This window comes from Pseudophryne corroboree, chromosome 7, assembly GCF_028390025.1.
Source record: "Pseudophryne corroboree isolate aPseCor3 chromosome 7, aPseCor3.hap2, whole genome shotgun sequence".
Classification (NCBI taxonomy): Eukaryota; Metazoa; Chordata; class Amphibia; order Anura; family Myobatrachidae; genus Pseudophryne; species Pseudophryne corroboree.
The window spans coordinates 512,407,316-512,429,764 of record NC_086450.1 but is presented as its reverse complement, the minus strand read 5'-3'; the positions used below and the strand labels follow the sequence as shown (position 1 = coordinate 512,429,764).

General features: G+C 49.5%; 1 protein-coding gene across 1 annotated transcript in view; it reads right to left on the bottom strand.

Annotated features, from left to right (window-relative positions):
• LOC134945905 (integrin alpha-M-like) overlaps positions 1-22,449 on the bottom strand; it is a 234,564-nt gene that overhangs the window by 127,934 nt on the left and 84,181 nt on the right. Inside the window, exons 12-15 of the mRNA XM_063935462.1 lie at positions 21,447-21,586; positions 11,914-12,051; positions 7,916-8,143; positions 6,439-6,569 (exon numbers count right to left, since the gene is read on the bottom strand). Of these exons, the coding sequence (XP_063791532.1) occupies positions 6,439-6,569; positions 7,916-8,143; positions 11,914-12,051; positions 21,447-21,586 (637 nt within the window). The remainder of the gene's footprint in view (positions 1-6,438; positions 6,570-7,915; positions 8,144-11,913; positions 12,052-21,446; positions 21,587-22,449) is intronic.

Below are 22,449 nucleotides of genomic sequence, written 5' to 3'. Positions count from 1 at the left end.
GCCTCTCCTCGCGTGAGAAGACGCGGAGGAGACAGCAGGGGTTGTGTTTGTACTGTGGGAATAAAGGTCATGTGGTAGTATCATGCCCAGAAAAGCCGGAAAACTTCAGGGCCTGAGGGTGATGGGAAATATCCTGTCAGGCCAGAAGTCAGAATTTCCCAAGAAGACTTTTATCATTCCGGTGACCTTGAAGATCCTCGGTCAAACTGTCAAGACTGAGGCCTTTGTGGACAGTGGGGCCGACGGGGTTTTTATGGACCGCCAATTCGCCCTGAAACACTCTGTTCCCTTAGTACCCTTGGCATCGGAAATTGAGATTTGTGGGTTAAACGGGGAACCATTATCCCAAGGTAAAATTACCTCTTGCACTAGCCAGATTTCTTTGTTTATTGGAGCCACACACTCTGAAAAATTGTCCTTTTATGTGACTGTCTGTACTTTTGCCCCATTGGTGTTGGGGTTACCCTGGTTAAGGGCCCACAATCCTCAATTTGACTGGGTCTCTGGGGAGATTCTTAGTTGGGGTACTGATTGTTTCAGGAGTTGCTTGAGCCTTCCAGTCAGGCTCTCGCAGCTAAGTTTGCCAGGATTGCCAGGGTGTTATGCAGATTTTGCGGACGTGTTCTCCAAAAAAGTTGCAGAGGTACTACCTCCCCATCGCCCCTATGACTGTGCCATTGATTTGTTGCCAAATGCTAAGCTTCCCAAGAGCAGGTTGTACTCCCTGTCACGTCCTGAGACTCAGGCTATGGCAGAGTACATTCAGGAGAACTTGGCTAAGGGATTTATCAGACCTTCACAGTCTCCAGTTGGGTCGGGGTTCTTCTTCGTGGGTAAAAAGGACGGTTCGTTGCGACCCTGCATCGACTTCAGGGAATTGAACCGTATCACGATTAAAAACTCATACCCACTGCCTCTCATTTCGGTCTTGTTTGACCAGCTTCGTACTGCCACCATTTTTTCTAAGATTGACCTACGCGGTGCGTACAATCTAATCCGAATAAGAGAGGGGGATGAATGGAAGACTGCCTTTAATACCCACTCAGGGCATTATGAATATTTGGTGATGCCTTTTGGGCTCTGTAATGCCCCGGCAGTCTTCCAGGATTTCATGAATGATGTGCTCAGGGAATATTTGGATAGATTCTTAGTTGTATACTTAGATGACATCCTAATCTTCTCCCATTCCCTGGAGGAACATCAGAAGCATGTACGCTTAGTCCTCCAGAAACTCAGAGACCACCGGCTTGGGGCGAAGCTGGAGAAGTGCGAATTTGAAGTTCAGCAAATCGCATTTCTAGGATATATTATCTCCCCAGAAGGTTTCCAAATGGAGGGTTCCAAGGTACAGGCAGTCCTGGATTGGGTGCAGCCCACTAGTTTGAAGGCGCTTCAGCGTTTCCAGGGCTTTGCGAATTTTTATAGACGATTTATCGCTGGATTTTCGTCTATAGTGGCGCCCTTGGTGGCACTCACTAAGAAAGGGGCGGATGTTGCTCACTGGTCTTGTGAGGCTAAAGCGGCTTTTGCCCGTCTCAAAAGGGCATTTGTTTCGGCCAAGGTGCTGCGACACCCAGATCCAGAGCGTCCTTTTGTGGTGGAGGTGGATGCCTCTGAGATGGGTATTGGGGCAGTGCTTTCTCAGATGGGAGTGTCTGATAATCGCCTTCATCCCTGTGCTTACTTTTCCCGTAAATTTTCGCCTGCCGAAATGAATTATGACGTGGGTAACCGGGAATTGTTGGCTATTAAGGATGCACTCGAGGAGTGGAGACACTGGCTTGAGGGGGCTAAGTTTGTGGTCTCAATTCTCACTGACCATAAGAATCTGGCATATTTAGAGTCAGCGAAGCGTCTCAATGCCAGGCAGGCACGATGGGCTTTGTTTTTTGCTCGCTTTAATTTTTTGATAACATATCGCCCTGGGTCAAAAAACATCAAGGCTGATGCGCTCTCGCGGAGTTTTGCTCCAATCCAGGAGACCACCGAGGAGCCGTTGCCCATTGTTTCCCCATCATGTATTAAAGTGGGCATTACCCAGGACCTCTTATCATTAGTCCTTAGAGCACAGGAGCAGGCTCCTCCAGACCTTCCGGTAGGTCTTTTGTTTGTGCCTCCTAGGTTAAGACAGCGAGTGTTCCTGGAATTCCATGCCAAGAAGTCGGCAGGTCACCCGGGTATTGCCAGAACTCGGGAGTTGCTATCTAGGGCGGTGTGGTGGCCCTCGGTGGCTAAGGATGTGGATCAGTGGGTTCGGGCATGTGACATCTGTGCCCGAAATAAGACTCCTAGAGGGGTTCCTGTTGGCCCATTACATCCACTCTCTATCCCATCTAAGCCATGGACCCACATTTCAATGGATTTTGTGGTGGACTTGCCCAAATCCTCGGGGATGACAGCCATCTGGGTTGTCGTTGACAGGTTTTCGAAGATGGCGCACTTCGTTCCACTGGTTGGGCTGCCATCAGCCAGACGCCTGTCTGAATTATTTATGCTGCATGTTGTGCGTCTCCACGGGTTGCCACTTGATGTGGTCTCTGACCGCGGATCCCAGTTTGTGGCCAAATTCTGGAGGGCATTTTGTTCCGATCTCCAGATTTCTGTCAACTTGTCGTCAGGCTACCATCCGCAGTCTAATGGGCAGACTGAAAGGGTGAACCAGTCCTTGGAGCAGTTCCTCAGGTGTTATGTCTCCAAGTGTCAGACTGACTGGGTTGCTCATCTGTCCATGGCGGAGTTTGCCTATAACAACGCGGCTCACTCTGCTACAGGGATCTCTCCCTTCCTTTGTGTGTATGGGCATCATCCTAAGGCCAATTCTTTTGACCCCCTGGACTCCACGCCTGGTGGTTCCTCTGTGGTTTCGGTCCTTAGAGGTATTTGGCGGAAAGTGAAGAAAGCCCTTGTGTCTGTGTCATTAGTGACCAAAAGGATTTTTGATAAGCGGAAAAGACCCTGCAGCTTCAAATTAGGAGACTTCGTCTGGTTGTCTACCAAGAATTTGAAGTTGAGACAGCCATCTCATAAGTTAGGGCCCCGGTTCATCGGCCCTTATAAGATCACCAGGGTTATCAATCCGGTGGCATTTCAGTTAGATCTGCCCCGTTCTTTGGGTATCAATAAAACATTTCATTGTTCCCTTTTAAAACGGGCGATTAGTAATCCTTCTTCCAGTGGAAGACCTTCCCCTCTTCTGATACGTGGCCAGAGGGAGTTTGTTGTTGAAAGGATTCTTGACTCCAAGGTGGTTCGGGGTCGGCTGTCATTTTTGGTGCACTGGAAGGGGTATGGCCCGGAGGAGCGGTCGTGGGTGCGCAGTTGTGATCTTCATGCCCCCAGACTGATACGCTCTTTCTTCTCGCAGTTCCCCGATAAACCCGGTGGTAGGGGTTCTTTGACCCCTCGTCAGAGGGGGGGTACTGTTAGGGTCTCCTGCCCTGTGCTGCCACGTCGTCATGGCAACCGGGAGACAAGTGCTAGTGGAGTAACCTGAGCGCAGCTGATACTCCGGTTCGGGTCTTTTGCTGTGCAGTGGTTATAGGCTCTGTGCACGGCAGGGGATCCGGTGCTGGTTTTTGTGCTCACAGTCTGTGAGGTCTGAGTGGGGCGTGGACAGCACCTGCTTTATAAGGCCTCTTTTCAGGGTAAGCAGATGCTGCTGAATCTTTGTTGGTTAGTCAGTTCATGAAAGTTAGCCAGTACTGTGTAGCTTTGTATTTGTTTGTTGCTTACTGCAAATAGGCCTGGGGATTTGGTATTACACTCTGCCAATCCAGACCTAGCAGTAAGACTGGAGTCAGTCGTTTAGCTTGCTGGGGTTCTGTTACTACTCTGTGAACTTAGCAAGTTTGCGGCTGTATTCTAAGACTTGCCTGTCTAATCCTGTCTCACTGTGCTAGGTGTCAGGGGTCAGTTTAGTGGCAGTAAGCTAAAACCTGTGCACTGCAAGTGAGAATTAGGATTGTGGAGATTCTCCTTGTGTCTATCATTCCATCTCTGACCAAGGAGTTTACTGCCACACCCGTTGGTAACCCTTTAGGGTTTTGCTGTTGCCCTTAGCAACAGCATTTCGGGTTCTCTACGTATTAAAACACAACATCTTGCTTTTCCATCTGAGCAGTTCTAATACAAGGGAGATACCCAGTTCCTTAGCCTCTGGGCTTCTCTGTTCACTTTGTGTGTATTTTGTTACCCTATCACCTTCTGTGTACGTTATGTCATATCCCCCAGTTTGTCTGTGAGTCCATCTGTTTTGCATAACAGTTCAAACACCAGTACATTCCTGCAGACACTGGAGTGCATAACAGTTCTGACACCAGTACTTTCCTGCAGGCACTGGTGTGCATAACACACATAGTGAATCAGAAGTAATATAAAATAATAAGAAGACTGTGTTGCAATAGATAATAGAACAGGATGGAGTCAGTGAGAGGGTGAGAGCTAATATAATAAAGACTGGAAGACGAGTTCCGGCACTCTCTGACAGATATGTACAGTATAACTCTAAGTAGCACAGGAGAATACTGTATGTATGGGACATAAGTCACAGTATTGTAGTAGGGGATGATGAGGAAAGGGATGATGAGGAAAGGGATGATGTGGAAGGGGATGATGTGGAAGGGGATGATGAGGAAAGGGTTGATGTGGAAGGGGATGATGTGGAAGGGGATGATGTGGAAGGTGATGATGAGGAAAGGGATGATGAGGAAAGGGATGATGAGGAAGGGGATGATGTGGAAAGGGATGATGTGGAAAGGGATGATGTGGAAAGGGATGATGTGGAAAGGGATGATGTGGAAAGGGATGATGTGGAAAGGAATGATGTGGAAGGGGATGATGAGGAAAGGGATGATGAGGAAAGGGATGATGAGGAAGGGGATGATGAGGAAAGGGATGATGAGGAAGGGGATGATGAGGAAGGGGATGATGAGGAAAGGGATGATGTGGAAGGGGATGATGAGGAAAGGGATGATGTGGAAGGGGATGATGTGGAAGGGGGATGATGAGGAAAGGGATAATGAGGAAGGGGATGATGTGGAAGGGGATGATGAGGAAGGGGATGATGTGGAAGGGGATGATGTGGAAGGGGATGATGAGGAAGGGGATGATGAGGAAGGGGATGATGAGGAAGGGATGATGAGTAAAGGGATGATGTGGAAGGGGATGATGAGGAAAGGAATGATGAGGAAAGGAATGATGTGGAAGGGGATGATGAGGAAGGGGATGATGTGGAAGGGGATGATGAGGAAAGGGATGATGTGGAAAGGGTTGATGTGGAAAGGGATGATGAGGAAGGGGAAGGGGATGATGAGGAAAGGGATGATGAGGAAAGGAATGATGTGGAAGGGGATGATGAGGAAAGGGATGATGTGGAAAGGGTTGATGTGGAAAGGGATGATGAGGAAGGGGATGATGAGGAAGGGGAAGGGGATGATGAGGAAAGGGATGATGAGGAAAGGAATGATGAGGAAAGGAATGATGAGGAAAGGAAAGATGAGGAAAGGGATGATGTGGAAGGGGATGATGAGGAAGGGGATGATGTGGAAGGGGATGATGAGGAAGGGGATGATGAGGAAGGGGATGATGTGGAAGGGGATGATGTGGAAGGGGATGATGAGGAAAGGGATGATGAGGAAACGGATGATGTGGAAGGGATGATGAGGAAGGGGATGATGTGGAAGGGGATGATGTGGAAGGGGATGATGTGGAAGGGGGATGATGTGGAAGGGGGATGATGTGGGATGATGTGGAAGGGGATGATGTGGAAAGGGATGATGTGGAAGGGGATGATGTGGAAGGGGATGATGTGGAAGGGGATGATGTGGAAGGGGGATGATGTGGAAGGGGATGATGTGGAAGGGGATGACGTGGAAGGGGATGATGAGGAAGGGGATGATGTGGAAAGGGAAGGGGATTATGTGGAAGGGGATGATGTGGAAGGGGGATGATGTGGAAGGGGATGATGTGGAAGGGGGATGATGTGGAAGGGGATGACGTGGAAGGGGATGACGTGGAAGGGGATGATGTGGAAGGGGATGATGTGGGATGATGTGGAAGGGGATGATGTGGAAAGGGATGATGTGGAAGGGGATGATGTGGAAGGGGATGATGTGGAAGGGGATGATGTGGAAGGGGATGATGTGGAAGGGGGATGATGTGGAAGGGGATGATGTGGAAGGGGATGACGTGGAAGGGGATGATGTGGAAGGGGATGATGTGGAAAGGGAAGGGGATTATGTGGAAGGGGATGATGTGGAAGGGGGATGATGTGGAAGGGGATGACGTGGAAGGGGATGACGTGGAAGGGGATGATGTGGAAGGGGATGATGTGGAAGGGGGATGATGAGGAAACGGATGATGTGGAAGGGGATAATAAGGAACGGGATGATGAGGAAATCTAGGATAATATGACTCACAGCAGAAGCACATAGTTCTCACCTCAATATGAGGACGTTGCCTTCGCTACCTATGGTAATATCGGGCAGGCCATCTCCAGTCATGTCCAGATTCCCAGTTACTGACTTTCCAAAGAACATCATGCCGCCTGTAAGCCGGCTTCCGGCAATGCGCTAGAGAAGAGGAACATAGGAGGACATCAGAGTACAGTGACAGAGGAGAGTGGTAACAAGAGGGAGACACTATGCTCTTAGTAAATTGGGCCTGATTCACAGATGTGCACAAATGCTGCCAATGTGTCTGCAGCGGCTGTGTGATAGTATGCCAATGTCTCAGGTGCCGGGAGCTGTATAGATACGCCCTTAACTGGCGCCTGTGATCCGCCGCTTGCGTACAAAGATGCAACCATTGGGCGCACATTTGCTGAACATTGACCATCTGGGTAACCGTAGCGTAGCATGGTCGCTGGTAGAAAGACACCAGAACCATTATAACTATGGGGGTCATTCAGACCTAAATTTGCTGTCCTGCGATCAGATAGTCGCCGCCTACATGGGGAGTGTATATTCGCCGTGCAAGTGTGCGATCCCATGTGTACGCCGAGCTGCAAAAATGCGATGAGAACAGACTGATTGGGGCCGGAGCTGACGTCACACACCCTCCCTGAAAACGCTTGGGCACGCCTGCGTTTTTCCAGACACTTCCAGTAAACGCTCAGTTGCCGCCCACAAACGGCCTCTTCCTGACAATCACCTTGCGAATGCCTGCACGGATTTTTCGCACCAGCTCGTCACTGACCAGCGATGCCCTTTGTCGCTGTCCGCCGCGTGTGCGCATTGCGGTGCATACGCATGCAAAATTAGTACCTGATTGCCCGCTGTGCCAAAACACACAGCAGCGATCAGATCTGAATGACCCCCTATATACGGGAACGCAATCGCACCACAACACCTGCATTTGGGTCGCCACACGACCCATGGCTCATCGCAGTATTCTACTGCGTACAACATCAACACTGTGCACTTCTCTGAATCTGGGCCATTGTGGAGAGGGGCCTGAAGTGATAATGGTCCAGGGTCTACAGTACTTGCTGACCAGTCAGCCAACAACAGTCTACAGCTCACTCCCTCGCCTAGCCAGACATTCCCCAATGTGACAGCTTCAGACGGGCACTGATAACCCCAACTCTCCATCGCTGCTGACCATCCGTCCTCCTAGTTCTCTACTGGTCCCCTGACCTATGCTTATTCCTAGTTCATCCTTCTGCACTTCACCTCTGAATCCCAACATCACTCAGAAATCAACTATGCTTGGGGAAGAGTCTGGTTACAGATACCGATGAATGAGATCTGACGGGAATTATCCCTGATGGAAGTTTCATTCTAAAATTAGCATTTAGGATCCAGGATGATGTGCGGAAGATTTTGCTCCTGTTGCCATGTCCTGCTCTCCCTGAGAGATACAAATCTAGATTCTGTATTTGACAACAAAAATCATCCCAGTGTCACAGTACAGTCACCTGTATATAGGAAGACCTGAAGCCCCCGACTTGGCCTGGGAAGATGTACATAGCCCCCCGGTTGTTGTCCTCAAAGGGGGCACCGATGGCCAGGTCAGGAAGCCTATCTCCTGTCAGGTCTGGTAGAACCGAGATGGCAGAACCAAAATTACTCTCAGACTGGGTGCTGTCCCCCTGCAGGGTCCGGGGACATGGGAAGGTGATGAGGGTCTTACTGGGATCCATGACCTAGGAGCAAACACACTCAGATCAGCGTCATATTCTGCTAATTATGATGGACCCTATTCAGCACGGATCGCAGAACACGCTAAAAAGCAATTGCTGCGCTCAAATAGCTGCCGCCCAGAAATAAAGGAAAAACGCCCATTGCAGAAATTGCAAATGCACTGCAATGCGCGATGTGATGACATAACCATTCGCAAATACCAGAACATCGAAGAGTTTTTCCATTTACGCCAGGAAAGGTCATCCATAATTATGCCAACATAAGAGGCAGGAAGTGGTCATCACTGATGTCAGAGACCTATCCGAAAAACGTCTTGGCATGCCTGCATTTTTACAAACACACCCACAAAACGCCATGTTTCCTCCCCTAAACGCTGGCTTCCTGTCAATCAAAATGCGATTGCATTGAAGCACAATGCGTTCGCAGAAATAATTGCAAATCGCGGAGGCCTGTTTACTTAGTTTTGCAATCCATGCTGAATAAGGTCCTACAGTATAACATGAGGACAAGGACCTCAGTTTTATAATGTCACTGCAGGTAAATCAAATTAATGGTAAAAAAGAATTTGAGATGGAGATCAATCACAGCACATTTGTTAAGTTTATTAAAACTATTTCTGATTTGTAAATTGTTTTGCCATCCAACCAATCCTCCAGCTTCCCCATCCACTCCAGCCAACCAACACTCCCCAGCCAACCAACACTCCCCAGTCTCCCGATCCACTACAGCCAACCAACACTCCCAGTCTCCCCACCCACTCCAGCCAACCAACGCTCCCTAGTCTCCCCACCCACTCCAGCCAACCAACGCTCACCAGTCTCCCCACCCTCTCCAGCTTCAGCACCCACCCCTAGCTCAGCACCCACTACACCAACTGATGCTATCCAGCTTCTCCAACCACTCCAGCCAACCGACGCTCCCCAGTCTCCCAAACCACTGCAGCCAACCAACGCTGCCCAGTCTCCCCACCCACTCCAGCCAACCGACACTCCCCAGTCTCCCTACCCACTCCAGCCAACCGACACTCCCCAGTCTCCCTACCCACTACAGCCAACCAACACTCCCCAGTCTCCCTACCCACTCCAGCCAACCAACACTCCCCAGTCTCCCTACCCACTCCAGCCAATCAACACTCCAGTCTCGCAAACTACTCCAGCTTCAGCACCCACCCCTAGCTCAGCACCCACTACACCAACTGATGTTATCCAGCTTCTCCAACCACTCCTGCCAACCGATGCACCCCAGTCTCCCACACCACTTCAACCAACCAACTAACGCTTTCCAGTCTCCCAAACCACTCCAGCCAACCAACACTACTCAGTCTCCCCACAACTCCAGCCAACCAACGCTACACAGTCTCCCCACCCACTCCAGCCAACCAACGCTCCCCACCCACTCCAGCCAACCAACCCTCTCCAGCTTCAGAACCCACCCCTAGCTCAGCACCCACTACACCAACTGATGCTATCCAGCTTCCCCTCCCACTCCAGCCAACCGACACTCCCCAGTCTCCCTACCCACTCCAGCCAACCAACACTCCCCAGTCTCCCTACCCACTCCAGCCAACCAACACTCCAGTCTCACAAACTACTCCAGCCAACCAACGCTACACAGTCTCCCCACCCACTCCAGCCAACCAACGCTCCCCAGTCTCCCCACCCACTCCAGCCAACCAACCCTCTCCAGCTTCAGAACCCACCCCTAGCTCAGCACCCACTACACCAACTGATGCTATCCAGCTTCCCCTCCCACTCCAGCCAACCGACACTCCCCAGTCTCCCTACCCACTCCAGCCAACCAACACTCCCCAGTCTCCCTACCCACTCCAGCCAACCAACACTCCAGTCTCGCAAACTACTCCAGCCAACCAACGCTACACAGTCTCCCCACCCACTCCAGCCAACCAACGCTCCCCAGTCTCCCCACCCAAGCCAGCCAACCAACCCTCTCCAGCTTCAGCACCCACCCCTAGCTCAGCACCCACTACACCAACTGATGCTATCCAGCTTCCCCAACCACCCCAGCCAACCGATGCTCCCCAGTCTCCCAAACCACTGCAGCCAACCAACGCTGCCCAGTCTCCCCTCCCACTCCAGCCAACTGACACTCCCCAGTCTCCCTACCCACTCCAGACAACCAACACTCCCCAGTCTCCCTACCCACTCCAGCCAACCAACACTCCCCAGTCTCCCTACCCACTCCAGCCAACCAACACTCCGCAGTCTCCCTACCCACTCCAGCCAACCAACACTCCAGTCTCGCAAACTACTCCAGCTTCAGCACGCACCCCTAGCTCAGCACCCACTACACCAACTGATGTTATCCAGCTTCTCCAACCACTCCTGCCAACCGATGCTCCCCAGTCTCCCACACCACTTCAACCAACTAATGCTTTCCAGTCTCCCAAACCACTCCAGCCAACCAACACTACTCAGTCTCCCCACAACTTCAGCCAACCAACGCTCCCCAGTCTCCCCACCCACCCACTCCAGCCAACCAACCCTCTCCACAGCTTCAGCACCCACCCCTAGCTCAGCACCCACTACACCAACTGATGCTATCCAGCTTCCGCTGCCACTCCAGCCAACCGACACTCCCCAGTCTCCCTACCCAGTCCAGACAACCAACACTCCCCAGTCTCCCTACCCACTGCAGCCAACCAACACTCTCCAGTCTCCCTACCCACTCCAGCCAACCAACACTCCCCAGTCTCCCTACCCACTCCAGCCAACCAACACTCCAGTCTCGCAAACTACTCCAGCTTCAGCACCCACCCCTAGCTCAGCACCCACTACACCAACTGATGCTATCCAGCCTCTCCAACCACTCCTGCCAACCGATGCTCCTCAGTCTCCCACACCACTTCAACCAACCAACGCTTTCCAGTCTCCCAAACCACTCCAGCCAACCAACACTACTCAGTCTCCCCACCCACTCCAGCCAACCGATGATCCCCAATCTCCCCACCCTCTCCATTGCCTCTGCACCTGCTACCAGCTTCACCAACCACTCCAGTCAACTGATGCTCTCCAGTCTTACCACTATCTCTATTCTTCCCACCCTTGCCATCTGCAGGATCTTCTCCTGTCGAGCAGGTGGTTTATTCACTAGTGAGACCAATTTGATGTTACCTGTGCAGCTAGCAGAATGGTATCCGGACTGCAGGTTGACAACAAAAAGGTCGACACACCTTAGGTCGACGCCAATTGTTCGACACACCTTAGGTCGACATGGACAAAAGGTCGACAGTAACAAGGTCGACATGGAAAAAGGTCGACATGAGTTTTTTATGTTTTTTTTTCTTTTTTGGAACCTTTTCATACTTAACGATCCATGTGGACTACGATTGGAGCGGTAAACTGTGCCAAGCGAAGCGAAGGCACCATGCCCGAAGCATGGCGAGGGGACGCGGTGCACTAATTGGGGTTCCCGGTCACTCTACGAAGAAAATGACACCAAAAAAACAAAAAACCCAGGTCGACCTTTTTCCATGTCGAACTTGTTCCTGTCGACATTTTGTCCATGTCGACATAAGGTGTGTCGACCTTTTTGTTGTCGACCCTGAGTCCCAGACCCAGCAGAATATCCAGAATATATGCACTGTCGGAGGGCCAAGAACCGGTGCGAGAACCGATGATGTACTGAGACGCATCTCTATGTCCTTTTATTCTGTGGTTGCAGATGTTATGCTCATTTTCTTGGATCTACAGTAGCTACTCTCTCCAGCCCCAAGTAACAACCACTGTATTACATTTATGTATGGAGGGCTTACCTGATCAGGGATGGGACACAGGTATACACGTCCACCTGGGGCGTTTGGGGAGTAGTATGTCGGGGCCCCAACCACAAGGAGAAACTTGGTAGAATTCACACGGGCCACACTCAGCACAGAACCAAAGTACGACCCAATCTGAAAAGAACAAAGTACAACACAAAAGTGAGAGGATTACTTGTGCTGGGGAAATGCTCTTGATTTGTGCACTGGGTGGGATTGTGGCTCTTTGAAGCCCTACACCAACAGTTACATGACAGATGGAGGAGGACAATAAACTGGTTGTAGAAAGTAGAGATGAGAGGGTTCGGTTCCCTGAGAACCGAACCCTATCGGACTTCACTACCCGAGCCCGGATCCGAGCCCGGCTCGGGTTTTTCCGCCTGACTCGGAAGCCAGAATGAGGCAAAATGTCATCATCCCGCTGTCGGATTCTCGCTGGTTTTGGACTCCATATAAGGAGCCGCGCGTCGCCTCCATTTTCGCTCTGGCATTGGAGAGTGTAGCGAGAGGACGTGTCTCCGTCCTCAGTGTCTGTTGGGAGGGAAAGTAGGGTGGCGATTCCAGTGCTGTCTTGTTCTGCCCAGTCCAGTGTAGTGTCTTATGCTGCATCAGTCCAGTGTAGTGTCTTATGCTGCATCAGTGCAGTCCAGTGGTGCTGTGTTGTGCTGCATCAGTGCAGTCCAGTGGTGCTGTGTTGTGCTGCATCAGTCCAGTCACAGTGGTGGTGTCCTCTGCTGCCATATGTCCAGTGCTGCTGTATAATTCCTGTCCATTGCAGTGGTGCTGTGTTGTGTTGTCCTGAATCAGTCCAGTGGTGGTGTCCCTGTGCTGCCATATATGTCCAGTGGTACTGCCATATATGTCCAGTGGTACTGCCGTATAAATGCAGTGGTAATCAGGGCCGTAACTAGGTGTGTGCGAGGGGGGCCTCGCACACAGCGCAGAGCCCTGGGGAGCGCAGTCACGGCCCTATTGAACACTGTACGGAGCATCAGAGCTCCGTACATCTCCAGTGCCCAGCCGCAGCCCGCCCAAGCACAAGCCGCCTCAGCTCCACTGTACAGACTGACTTTGTACAGTGGAGTTGAGGCGGCTTGCGGCATGTTGGCGGGTCCTCCCCACTCCCATACTCTGCACTACGAAGCATGGGAGCGGGGATGACCCGCCAACATGCCCCATCTGCAATCCGCCTCAGCTCAGAACTGGATTTTTTAAAAGGATCCCCCCCGCAGCCCCGCTACCTACCACAGATCGGATCTTTGATCAGATCTGCGGTGCTGTGCTCCCGGCAGCGGCTTCCCATTGCAGTGCAAGATGCTTGTGTGCCGCGCCACAAGCAGGGCAGGCAGCTGGGCGATGGCTGTCCCGGGCTCCCGGCTCTCCTGGCTCCCGGGACGTCTGCATCTACAAAACACTGGCGCAGCGCCGCACACCAGTGACGCCACAAGGGAGCTGAGCTACAAGCAGGGCAGCTGAGCGACGGCTCAGCTGCCCAATCATCTGTGAAGGCTGCAGGGAACAAGGAGGAGTCGGACGGCCTCTGGAGCTCTGGAGCGAGGGGTTGTGGTGTGCAGCCAGAGAAGAACTGTTGCTCTCCTATGTGTGCTAGCAGCCTGCCAGCAAAGTAAAAAAAAGTAAGGCTGGCTGCACTTAAAGTTTAGGTTATGAGTTTATATATATATATATATATATATATATATACACTGTGTGTGTGTATGTGTGTATATATATATATATATATATATATATATACACACACTGTGTGTGTGTGTGTGTGTGTGTGTGTGTGTGTATGTGTGTATATATATATATATATATACACACGATACATACATAGATTGTAATGGCGGTGGCACTCATGGTCATGCAAGAAATGTAATGTTAAATGCTTCTAATTTTCGTTTATTAAAAAAAGTTGCATTTTGCATTACATTTCTTGCATAACCGTGAGTGCCTGCCACCATTGCAATGTTTTATTTTTATTTTAGGTCTTGGGGCCCCCCTGTCTTAAGTACCCTGCGCCCTCCAAAGCCTTAATCCAGCTCTGCCTCAGCTCCACTGTACGGAGCTTCAGAGCGGGGAGGACCCGCAAGCATGCTCCAGCCGCCAGCGCCGCTCAGCTCCATTGCCCAGCCGCAGCCCACCCCAGCACAGCAGCACCAGCAAGTGTCACAGAGGACAGCGGGGAGAGATAGTAAGTGTCTGTCTCTCTCTCTCTCTATCGACGCTGTCTGCCGTAATGGTAAAAAGGGGACGCTGTTTGCCGTAATGTGTAAAAAGGGGGACGCTGTCTGCCATAATGTGTACAAAGGGGGACGCTGTCTGCCGTAATGTGTAAGAAGGGGACGCTGTTTGCCATAATGTGTAAAAAGGGTGACACCGTCTGCCATAATGTGTAAGAAGGGGACACCGTCTGGCGTAATGTGTAAAAAGGGGGATGCTGTCTGCCGCAATGTGTAAAAAGGGGACGCTGTCTTCCGTAATGTGTAAAAAGGGGGACTGTCTGCCGTAATGTGTAAAAAGGGGCACACTGTCTGCCGTAATGTGTAAAAAGGGGACGCTGTCTTCCGTAATGTGTAAAAAGGGGGACTGTCTGCCGTAATGTGTAAAAAGGGGGACGCTGTCTGCCGTAATGTGTAAAAGGGGCTCTACCTGGTGTAGTGGCACTACTGTGCGGTGTAATTTGAATAATGGAGACTACTGTGCACCGTAGTATGAATTGGTATTATTTTGTGGCCACACCCTTTCCCCATGAAGCCACGTCCCTAATTTTTTTGCGCGCGCCTAAGGCGCGCACTGCCCATGTTTTGCATAAGGGGGGGCGGGGGCGCCAATGCCGTTTCTTGCACACAGCACTAAAATGCCTAGTTACGGCACTGGTGGTAATGCCGTATATGTCCAGTGGTAATACCGTATATGTCCAGTGGTACTGCCGTATAAATGCAGTGGTAATGCGTATAAATTCAGTGGTACTGCCGTATAAATCCAGTGATACTGCCGTATATGTCCAGTGGTACTGCCGTATAAATCCAGTGATACTGCCGTATAAATCAAGTGGTACTGCCGTATAAATCCAGTGGTACTGACATATAAGTCCAGTGGTACTGCCATATAAGTCCAGTGGTACTGTCATATAAGTCCAGTCCAGTGGTGCTACCGTATAAATTCAGTGGTGCTGTCCTGTGCTGTATATTATTTACTCCAAATAAAGGTGTTATTAATATTTAATCAAAATAATTTTTACAGGGTTTGCCCTGTGTGGTGTAGAGGTACGCTCTCCTGTACCGCATATTGTGTTATATGACTCCAGAAAAATAATGGAGAACAAAAATTTGGGAGGATAAAATAGGGAAAGATCAAGAACCATTTCCTCCTAGTGCTGCTGCTGTTGTTGCTGCTGGGAGTCGATCGTCATCCCAGAGGGGAAGTCGGAATACCACTTGTTGTACTACTTCCAGTAAGCAATTGACTGTCCAACAGTCCTTTGTGAGGAAGATGAAATATCACAGCAGTCATCCTGTTACAAAGTGGATAACTGAGGCCTTGACAACTGTGCTGGTGTTAGACGTGCGTCTGGTATCCACCGTTAGTGCAGTGGGACTGCAGTGCCACTCCTAGATGGGCCAGGTGTTTGTGCAGCACACTTGTGTCGCTTAGCTTAGTCATACAGCAACCTTGGTGCAACCTTTTGGACTAAAAACAATATTGTGAGGTGTGAGGTGTTCAGATTCAGAATAGACTGGAAATTAGTTGAAATGAATGTTATTGAGGTGAATAACACCGTAGGATCGTAATTACCCCCAAATTCTGTGGTTTTAGCTGTTTTTATGTTTTTTTTCCAAAATCACCCAGATCCAAAACCAAAAACCAAAAAACACGAAAGGGTGTTTTTGGCAAAACCAATTCAGATCCAAAACACAAGCATGGAACCAGAACCAAAACACAAAACACGAAACGTGCCCGCCCCACATCTCTAGTAGAAAGCACGCTATAACTCATTTGTGGTCTTGGGAAATAGATCCAGCATTTTACAGCGGGGCAAAACTTGCTGGAGGCACAACTCTTAGGCATTATATGGGTTCTGGAGCAGCTGAGAAGACATTTCCAGGTCATGACTGCCACAGACAGAATACTGATTACCTCCATCTCCATCGTGGATTTTTGATGACACTGGGGTTTGTCCTAAATGTAATACACCTAACCCTTCACTTATCCGCTGCATGTAGGTGTGTCCCCTTATATCTCATATTTGGTGACTAAATAACCACTTTGCCTCCACCTATCTCCTTACCTCTCTTCCTCTTCCACCTATCTCCTTACCTCTCTTCCTCTTCCCCCTATCTCCTTACCTCTCTTCCTCTTCCACCTATCACCTTACCTCTATTCCTCTTGCACCTATCACCTTACCTCTCTTCCTCTTCCACCTATCTCCTTACCTCTCTTCCTCTTTCACCTATCACCTTACCTCTATTCCTCTTCCACCTATCTCCTTACCTCTCTTCCTCTTCCACCTATCTCCTTACCTCTCTTCCTCTTCCACCTATCACCTTACCTCTCTTCCTCTTCCACCTATCACCTTACCTCTCTACCTCTTCCACCTATCTCCTTACCTCTCTTCCTCTTCCCCCTATCTCCTTACCTCTCTTCCTCTTCCACCTATCACCTTACCTCTCTTCCTCTTCCACCTATCTCCTTACCTCTCTTCCTCTTCCACCTATCACCTTCCTCTCTTCCTCTTCCACCTATCTCCTTACCTCTCTTCCTCTTCCACCTATCACCTTACCTCTCTTCCTCTTCCACCTATCTCCTTACCTCTCTTCCTCTTCCACCTATCACCTTACCTCTCTTCCTCTTCCACCTACCTCCTTACCTCTATTCCTCTTGCACCTATCACCTTACCTTTCTTCCTCTTCCACCTATCTCCTTACCTCTCTTCCTCTTCCACCTATCACCTTACCTCTCTTCCTCTTCCACCTATCTACTTACCTCTCTTCCTCTTCCACCTATCTCCTTACCTCTCTTCCTCTTCCACCTATCTCCTTACCTCTATTCCTCTTGCACCTATCACCTTACCTTTCTTCCTCTTCCACCTATCTCCTTACCTCTCTTCCTCTTCCACCTATCACCTTACCTCTCTTCCTCTTCCACCTATCTCCTTACCTCTCTTCCTCTTCCACCTATCACCTTACCTCTCTTCCTCTTCCACCTATCTACTTACCTCTCTTCCTCTTCCACCTATCTCCTTACCTCTCTTCCTCTTCCACCTATCACCTTACCTCTATTCCTCTTGCACCTATCTCCTTACCTCTCTTCCTCTTCCACCTATCACCTTACCTCTCTTCCTCTTCCACCTATCTCCTTACCTCTCTTCCTCTTCCACCTATCACCTTACCTCTCTTCCTCTTCCACCTATCTCCTTACCTCTATTCCTCTTGCACCTATCACCTTACCTTTCTTCCTCTTCCACCTATCTCCTTACCTCTCTTCCTCTTCCACCTATCACCTTACCTCTCTTCCTCTTCCACCTATCTACTTACCTCTCTTCCTCTTCCACCTATCTCCTTACCTCTCTTCCTCTTCCACCTATCCCCTTACCTCTCTTCCTCTTCCACCTATCTACTTACCTCTCTTCCTCTTCCACCTATCTCCTTACCTCTCTTCCTCTTCCACCTATCACCTTACCTCTATTCCTCTTGCACCTATCTCCTTACCTCTCTTCCTCTTCCACCTATCTCCTTACCTCTCTTCCTCTTCCACCTATCTCCTTACCTCTCTTCCTCTTGCACCTATCTCCTTACCTCTCTTCCTCTTCCACCTATCACCTTACCTCTCTTCCTCTTCCACCTATCACCTTACCTCTCTTCCTCTTCCACCTATCTCCTTACCTCTCTTCCTCTTCCACCTATCTCCTTACCTCTCTTCCTCTTCCACCTATCACCTTACCTCTATTCCTCTTGCACCTATTTCCTTACCTCTCTTCCTCTTCCACCTATCACCTTACCTCTATTCCTCTTGCACCTATCACCTTACCTCTATTCCTCTTGCACCTATCTCCTTACCTCTATTCCTCTTGCACCTATCTCCTTACCTCTCTTCCTCTTCCACCTATCTCCTTACCTCTCTTCCTCTTCCACCTATCACCTTACCTCTCTTCCTCTTCCACCTATCACCTTACCTCTATTCCTCTTCCACCTATCTCCTTACCTCTATTCCTCTTGCACCTATCTCCTTACCTCTCTTCCTCTTCCACCTATCTCCTTACCTCTCTTCCTCTTCCACCTATCACCTTACCTCTATTCCTCTTGCACCTATCTCCTTACCTCTCTTCCTCTTCCACCTATCTCCTTACCTCTATTCCTCTTGCACCTATCTCCTTACCTCTCTTCCTCTTCCACCTATCACCTTACCTCTATTCCTCTTGCACCTATCACCTTACCTCTATTCCTCTTGCACCTATCACCTTACCTCTATTCCTCTTGCACCTATCTCCTTACCTCTCTTCCTCTTCCACCTATCTCCTTACCTCTCTTCCTCTACCACCTATCACCTTACCTCTCTTCCTCTTCCACCTATCACCTTACCTCTATTCCTCTTCCACCTATCTCCTTACCTCTCTTCCTCTTCCACCTATCTCCTTACCTCTCTTCCTCTTCCACCTATCACCTTACCTCTCTTCCTCTTCCACCTATCTCCTTACCTCTCTTCCTCTTCCACCTATCACCTTACCTCTCTTCCTCTTCCACCTATCTCCTTACCTCTATTCCTCTTGCACCTATCACCTTACCTTTCTTCCTCTTCCACCTATCTCCTTACCTCTCTTCCTCTTCCACCTATCACCTTACCTCTCTTCCTCTTCCACCTATCTACTTACCTCTCTTCCTCTTCCACCTATCTCCTTACCTCTCTTCCTCTTCCACCTATCACCTTACCTCTCTTCCTCTTCCACCTATCTACTTACCTCTCTTCCTCTTCCACCTATCTCCTTACCTCTCTTCCTCTTCCACCTATCACCTTACCTCTATTCCTCTTGCACCTATCTCCTTACCTCTCTTCCTCTTCCACCTATCTCCTTACCTCTCTTCCACCTATCTCCTTACCTCTATTCCTCTTGCACCTATCTCCTTACCTCTCTTCCTCTTCCACCTATCTCCTTACCTCTCTTCCTCTTCCACCTATCTCCTTACCTCTATTCCTCTTGCACCTATCTCCTTACCTCTCTTCCTCTTCCACCTATCACCTTACCTCTCTTCCTCTTCCACCTATCACCTTACCTCTCTTCCTCTTCCACCTATCTCCTTACCTCTCTTCCTCTTCCACCTATCTCCTTACCTCTATTCCTCTTGCACCTATCTCCTTACCTCTCTTCCTCTTCCACCTATAACCTTACCTCTCTTCCTCTTCCACCTATCACCTTACCTCTCTTCCTCTTCCACCTATCTCCTTACCTCTCTTCCTCTTCCACCTATCTCCTTACCTCTCTTCCTCTTCCACCTATCACCTTACCTCTATTCCTCTTGCACCTATCTCCTTACCTCTCTTCCTCTTCCACCTATCACCTTACCTCTATTCCTCTTGCACCTATCACCTTACCTCTATTCCTCTTGCACCTATCTCCTTACCTCTATTCCTCTTGCACCTATCTCCTTACCTCTCTTCCTCTTCCACCTATCTCCTTACCTCTCTTCCTCTTCCACCTATCACCTTACCTCTCTTCCTCTTCCACCTATCACCTTACCTCTATTCCTCTTCCACCTATCTCCTTACCTCTATTCCTCTTGCACCTATCTCCTTACCTCTCTTCCTCTTCCACCTATCTCCTTACCTCTCTTCCTCTTCCACCTATCACCTTACCTCTATTCCTCTTGCACCTATCTCCTTACCTCTCTTCCTCTTCCACCTATCTCCTTACCTCTATTCCTCTTGCACCTATCTCCTTACCTCTCTTCCTCTTCCACCTATCACCTTACCTCTATTCCTCTTGCACCTATCACCTTACCTCTATTCCTCTTGCACCTATCACCTTACCTCTATTCCTCTTGCACCTATCTCCTTACCTCTCTTCCTCTTCCACCTATCTCCTTACCTCTCTTCCTCTCCCACCTATCACCTTACCTCTATTCCTCTTGCACCTATCACCTTACCTCTATTCCTCTTGCACCTATCTCCTTACCTCTCTTCCTCTTCCACCTATCTCCTTACCTCTCTTCCTCTCCCACCTATCACCTTACCTGTCTTCCACCAGCAGCTGAATGGGCCGTTTGGGGATTATTCCTGCAAATTTTAAACTGCCCAGAAAGAGAGAAGACTTTTACTGATTGTGTCAGCGGTGGCTTCACAGGGATCCTCTCCCACCGGGTCTTTGCTCCTGGATAAGTTCCGTTACACCTTCTGTCTGGTCTGGCTCTACATGAAGAATGAAAGACTGAACCCTACGTTTGGGAGGTCCCTGTCCTTTGCTTTTATGAGGCAGAGAGGTTCTTTAGTGGTACTCAGTGGTATGAGATTTGCCAGCTGGTGGAGGATCCTGCCAGTATACCAGCCAATGATAATGAAAGGATGCCATATTCTCGTATTGGAATGTTGACCATACCTGGTATAAGGATGGGATTTCTCATTTACTCTTTTCTTTTTTACAGTTTCAGCCATTGTGTAAGCTCCTCAGTGTCCTGTCCAACGTTCTCTTACACAATGATTACATGCTGAATAACGTCCTTTTCCTCCATTACATGGCATACTGTATGTGAGCTCTGAGCTTCATGCCGTCCAATGTACACATAAAGTATGTTTTATATATGATTTTACTTTATTCTTTGTATTTTATTAGAGCAAATTCTACAATAGTGTATGGGATTATCGTGTCTGTGTAGGAGAACTGCATCACAGGGGTCATTCCGAGTTGATCGCTAGCTGCCGTTGTTCACAGTGCAGTGATGAGGCTAAAAATTGGCATTTCTGCGCATGCATATGCACCGCAATGCGCACGCGTGAGGTAAGGGTGCAATGTCCGTTGTGGTTTTGCACTGGTTCTAGCGATGTTTACATTCGCACTGGCGGGCGCAAGAAGATTGACAGGAAAGGGGCGTTTCTGGGTGTCAACTGAGCGTTTTCAGGGAGTGCTTAGAAAAACGCAGGCGTGCCAGGGAAAACGCAGGCATGGCTGGGCAAATGCTGGGCGGGTGTGTGACGTCAAAAGCCAACCCTCCAACGTTAGAATCACGAAGAGTAAGTACAGGGCTGGTCTTGTTTTGCACAAAAACATTTTGCAGGCGCTCTGCTGCACAGGCGTTCGCACTTCTGCAAAGCAAAAATACACTCCCCGGTGGGTGGCAACAATGCGTTTGCAGTGCTGCTAAAAGTAGCTAGCGAGCGAACAACTCTGAATGACCTCCGACGTTACTAGAATAGTGCAATTATATGTATTGTTAGCAACACCGGGCTATACGTTACCTGTGGTGACATCACTATAAGACCTGTAATATGCTGTGCTAGGTTATCTGTATCTGGGAACTGTGCAATGTGCTCCAACTCACCTGCTCTCCCTGAACCGTAGCCTTCTGGTGCCATTGTGAGGTGCTCGGGTCCATTCTGAAGATCAGGACTTTCCCCGTATGCTGGTATCTTGGGGCACCGAGGGCGACCAGGCCACTCGTCACTTGCTGCATAGCGTAACCTGGAGATGTCCAACACACACGCCGTTACACCAGTGCCTGACTCCAGTCTTCCCAGCTGGGTGTGAGGGTCTTTGGTGGTGACTATCTACAGAGGCCCCAGATCATACTTGCCTACCTGACCCTCTCCATGAGGGAGAAAATGCTCTGTTCCTGGACTTTCCTGGTAATGTATGATTGCCATCACCTGTGGTGAAACACCTTTCTTATCAATTACCTAGCTCACCACAGGTGATGGCAATCATACATTACCAGGAGAGTCCAGGAACAGAGCATTTTCTCCCTCATGGAGAGGGTCAGGTAGGCAAGTATGAATATAAGCCACCCAAATCTAACTCTCTCTGCACATGTTATATCATACTTGCCTACCTGACCCTCTCCATGAGGGAGAAAATGCTCTGTTCCTGGACTTTCCTGGTAATGTATGATTGCCATCACCTGTGGTGAGCTAGGTAATTGATAAGAAAGGTGTTTCACCACAGGTGATGGCAATCATACATTACCAGGAAAGTCCAGGAACAGAGCGTTTTCTCCCTCATGGAGAGGGTCAGGTAGGCAAGTATACCCCAGATCCATCCGCACCCTCGCATCAGCCAAATTCTCCCTCCTCCTAGATTTTTCTGTCCCGTTAAAGAAAACCAAACAAAAGAGACAAATAGTGTCCAACGGCCCTCACACTGGCCCAGGACTGATTACCAAGCTCATACCTCCCAACATGACCCTCTCCAGGAGGGACAGAATGCTCTGCTTCTGGACTTTTGTCTTAATTTATGATTGCCTGCACCTGTGTTAAACAGGTTAATGGATAGGAAAAGGTGTTTCAGCACAGGTGATGGCAATCATACATTAAGAGGGAAGTCCAGGA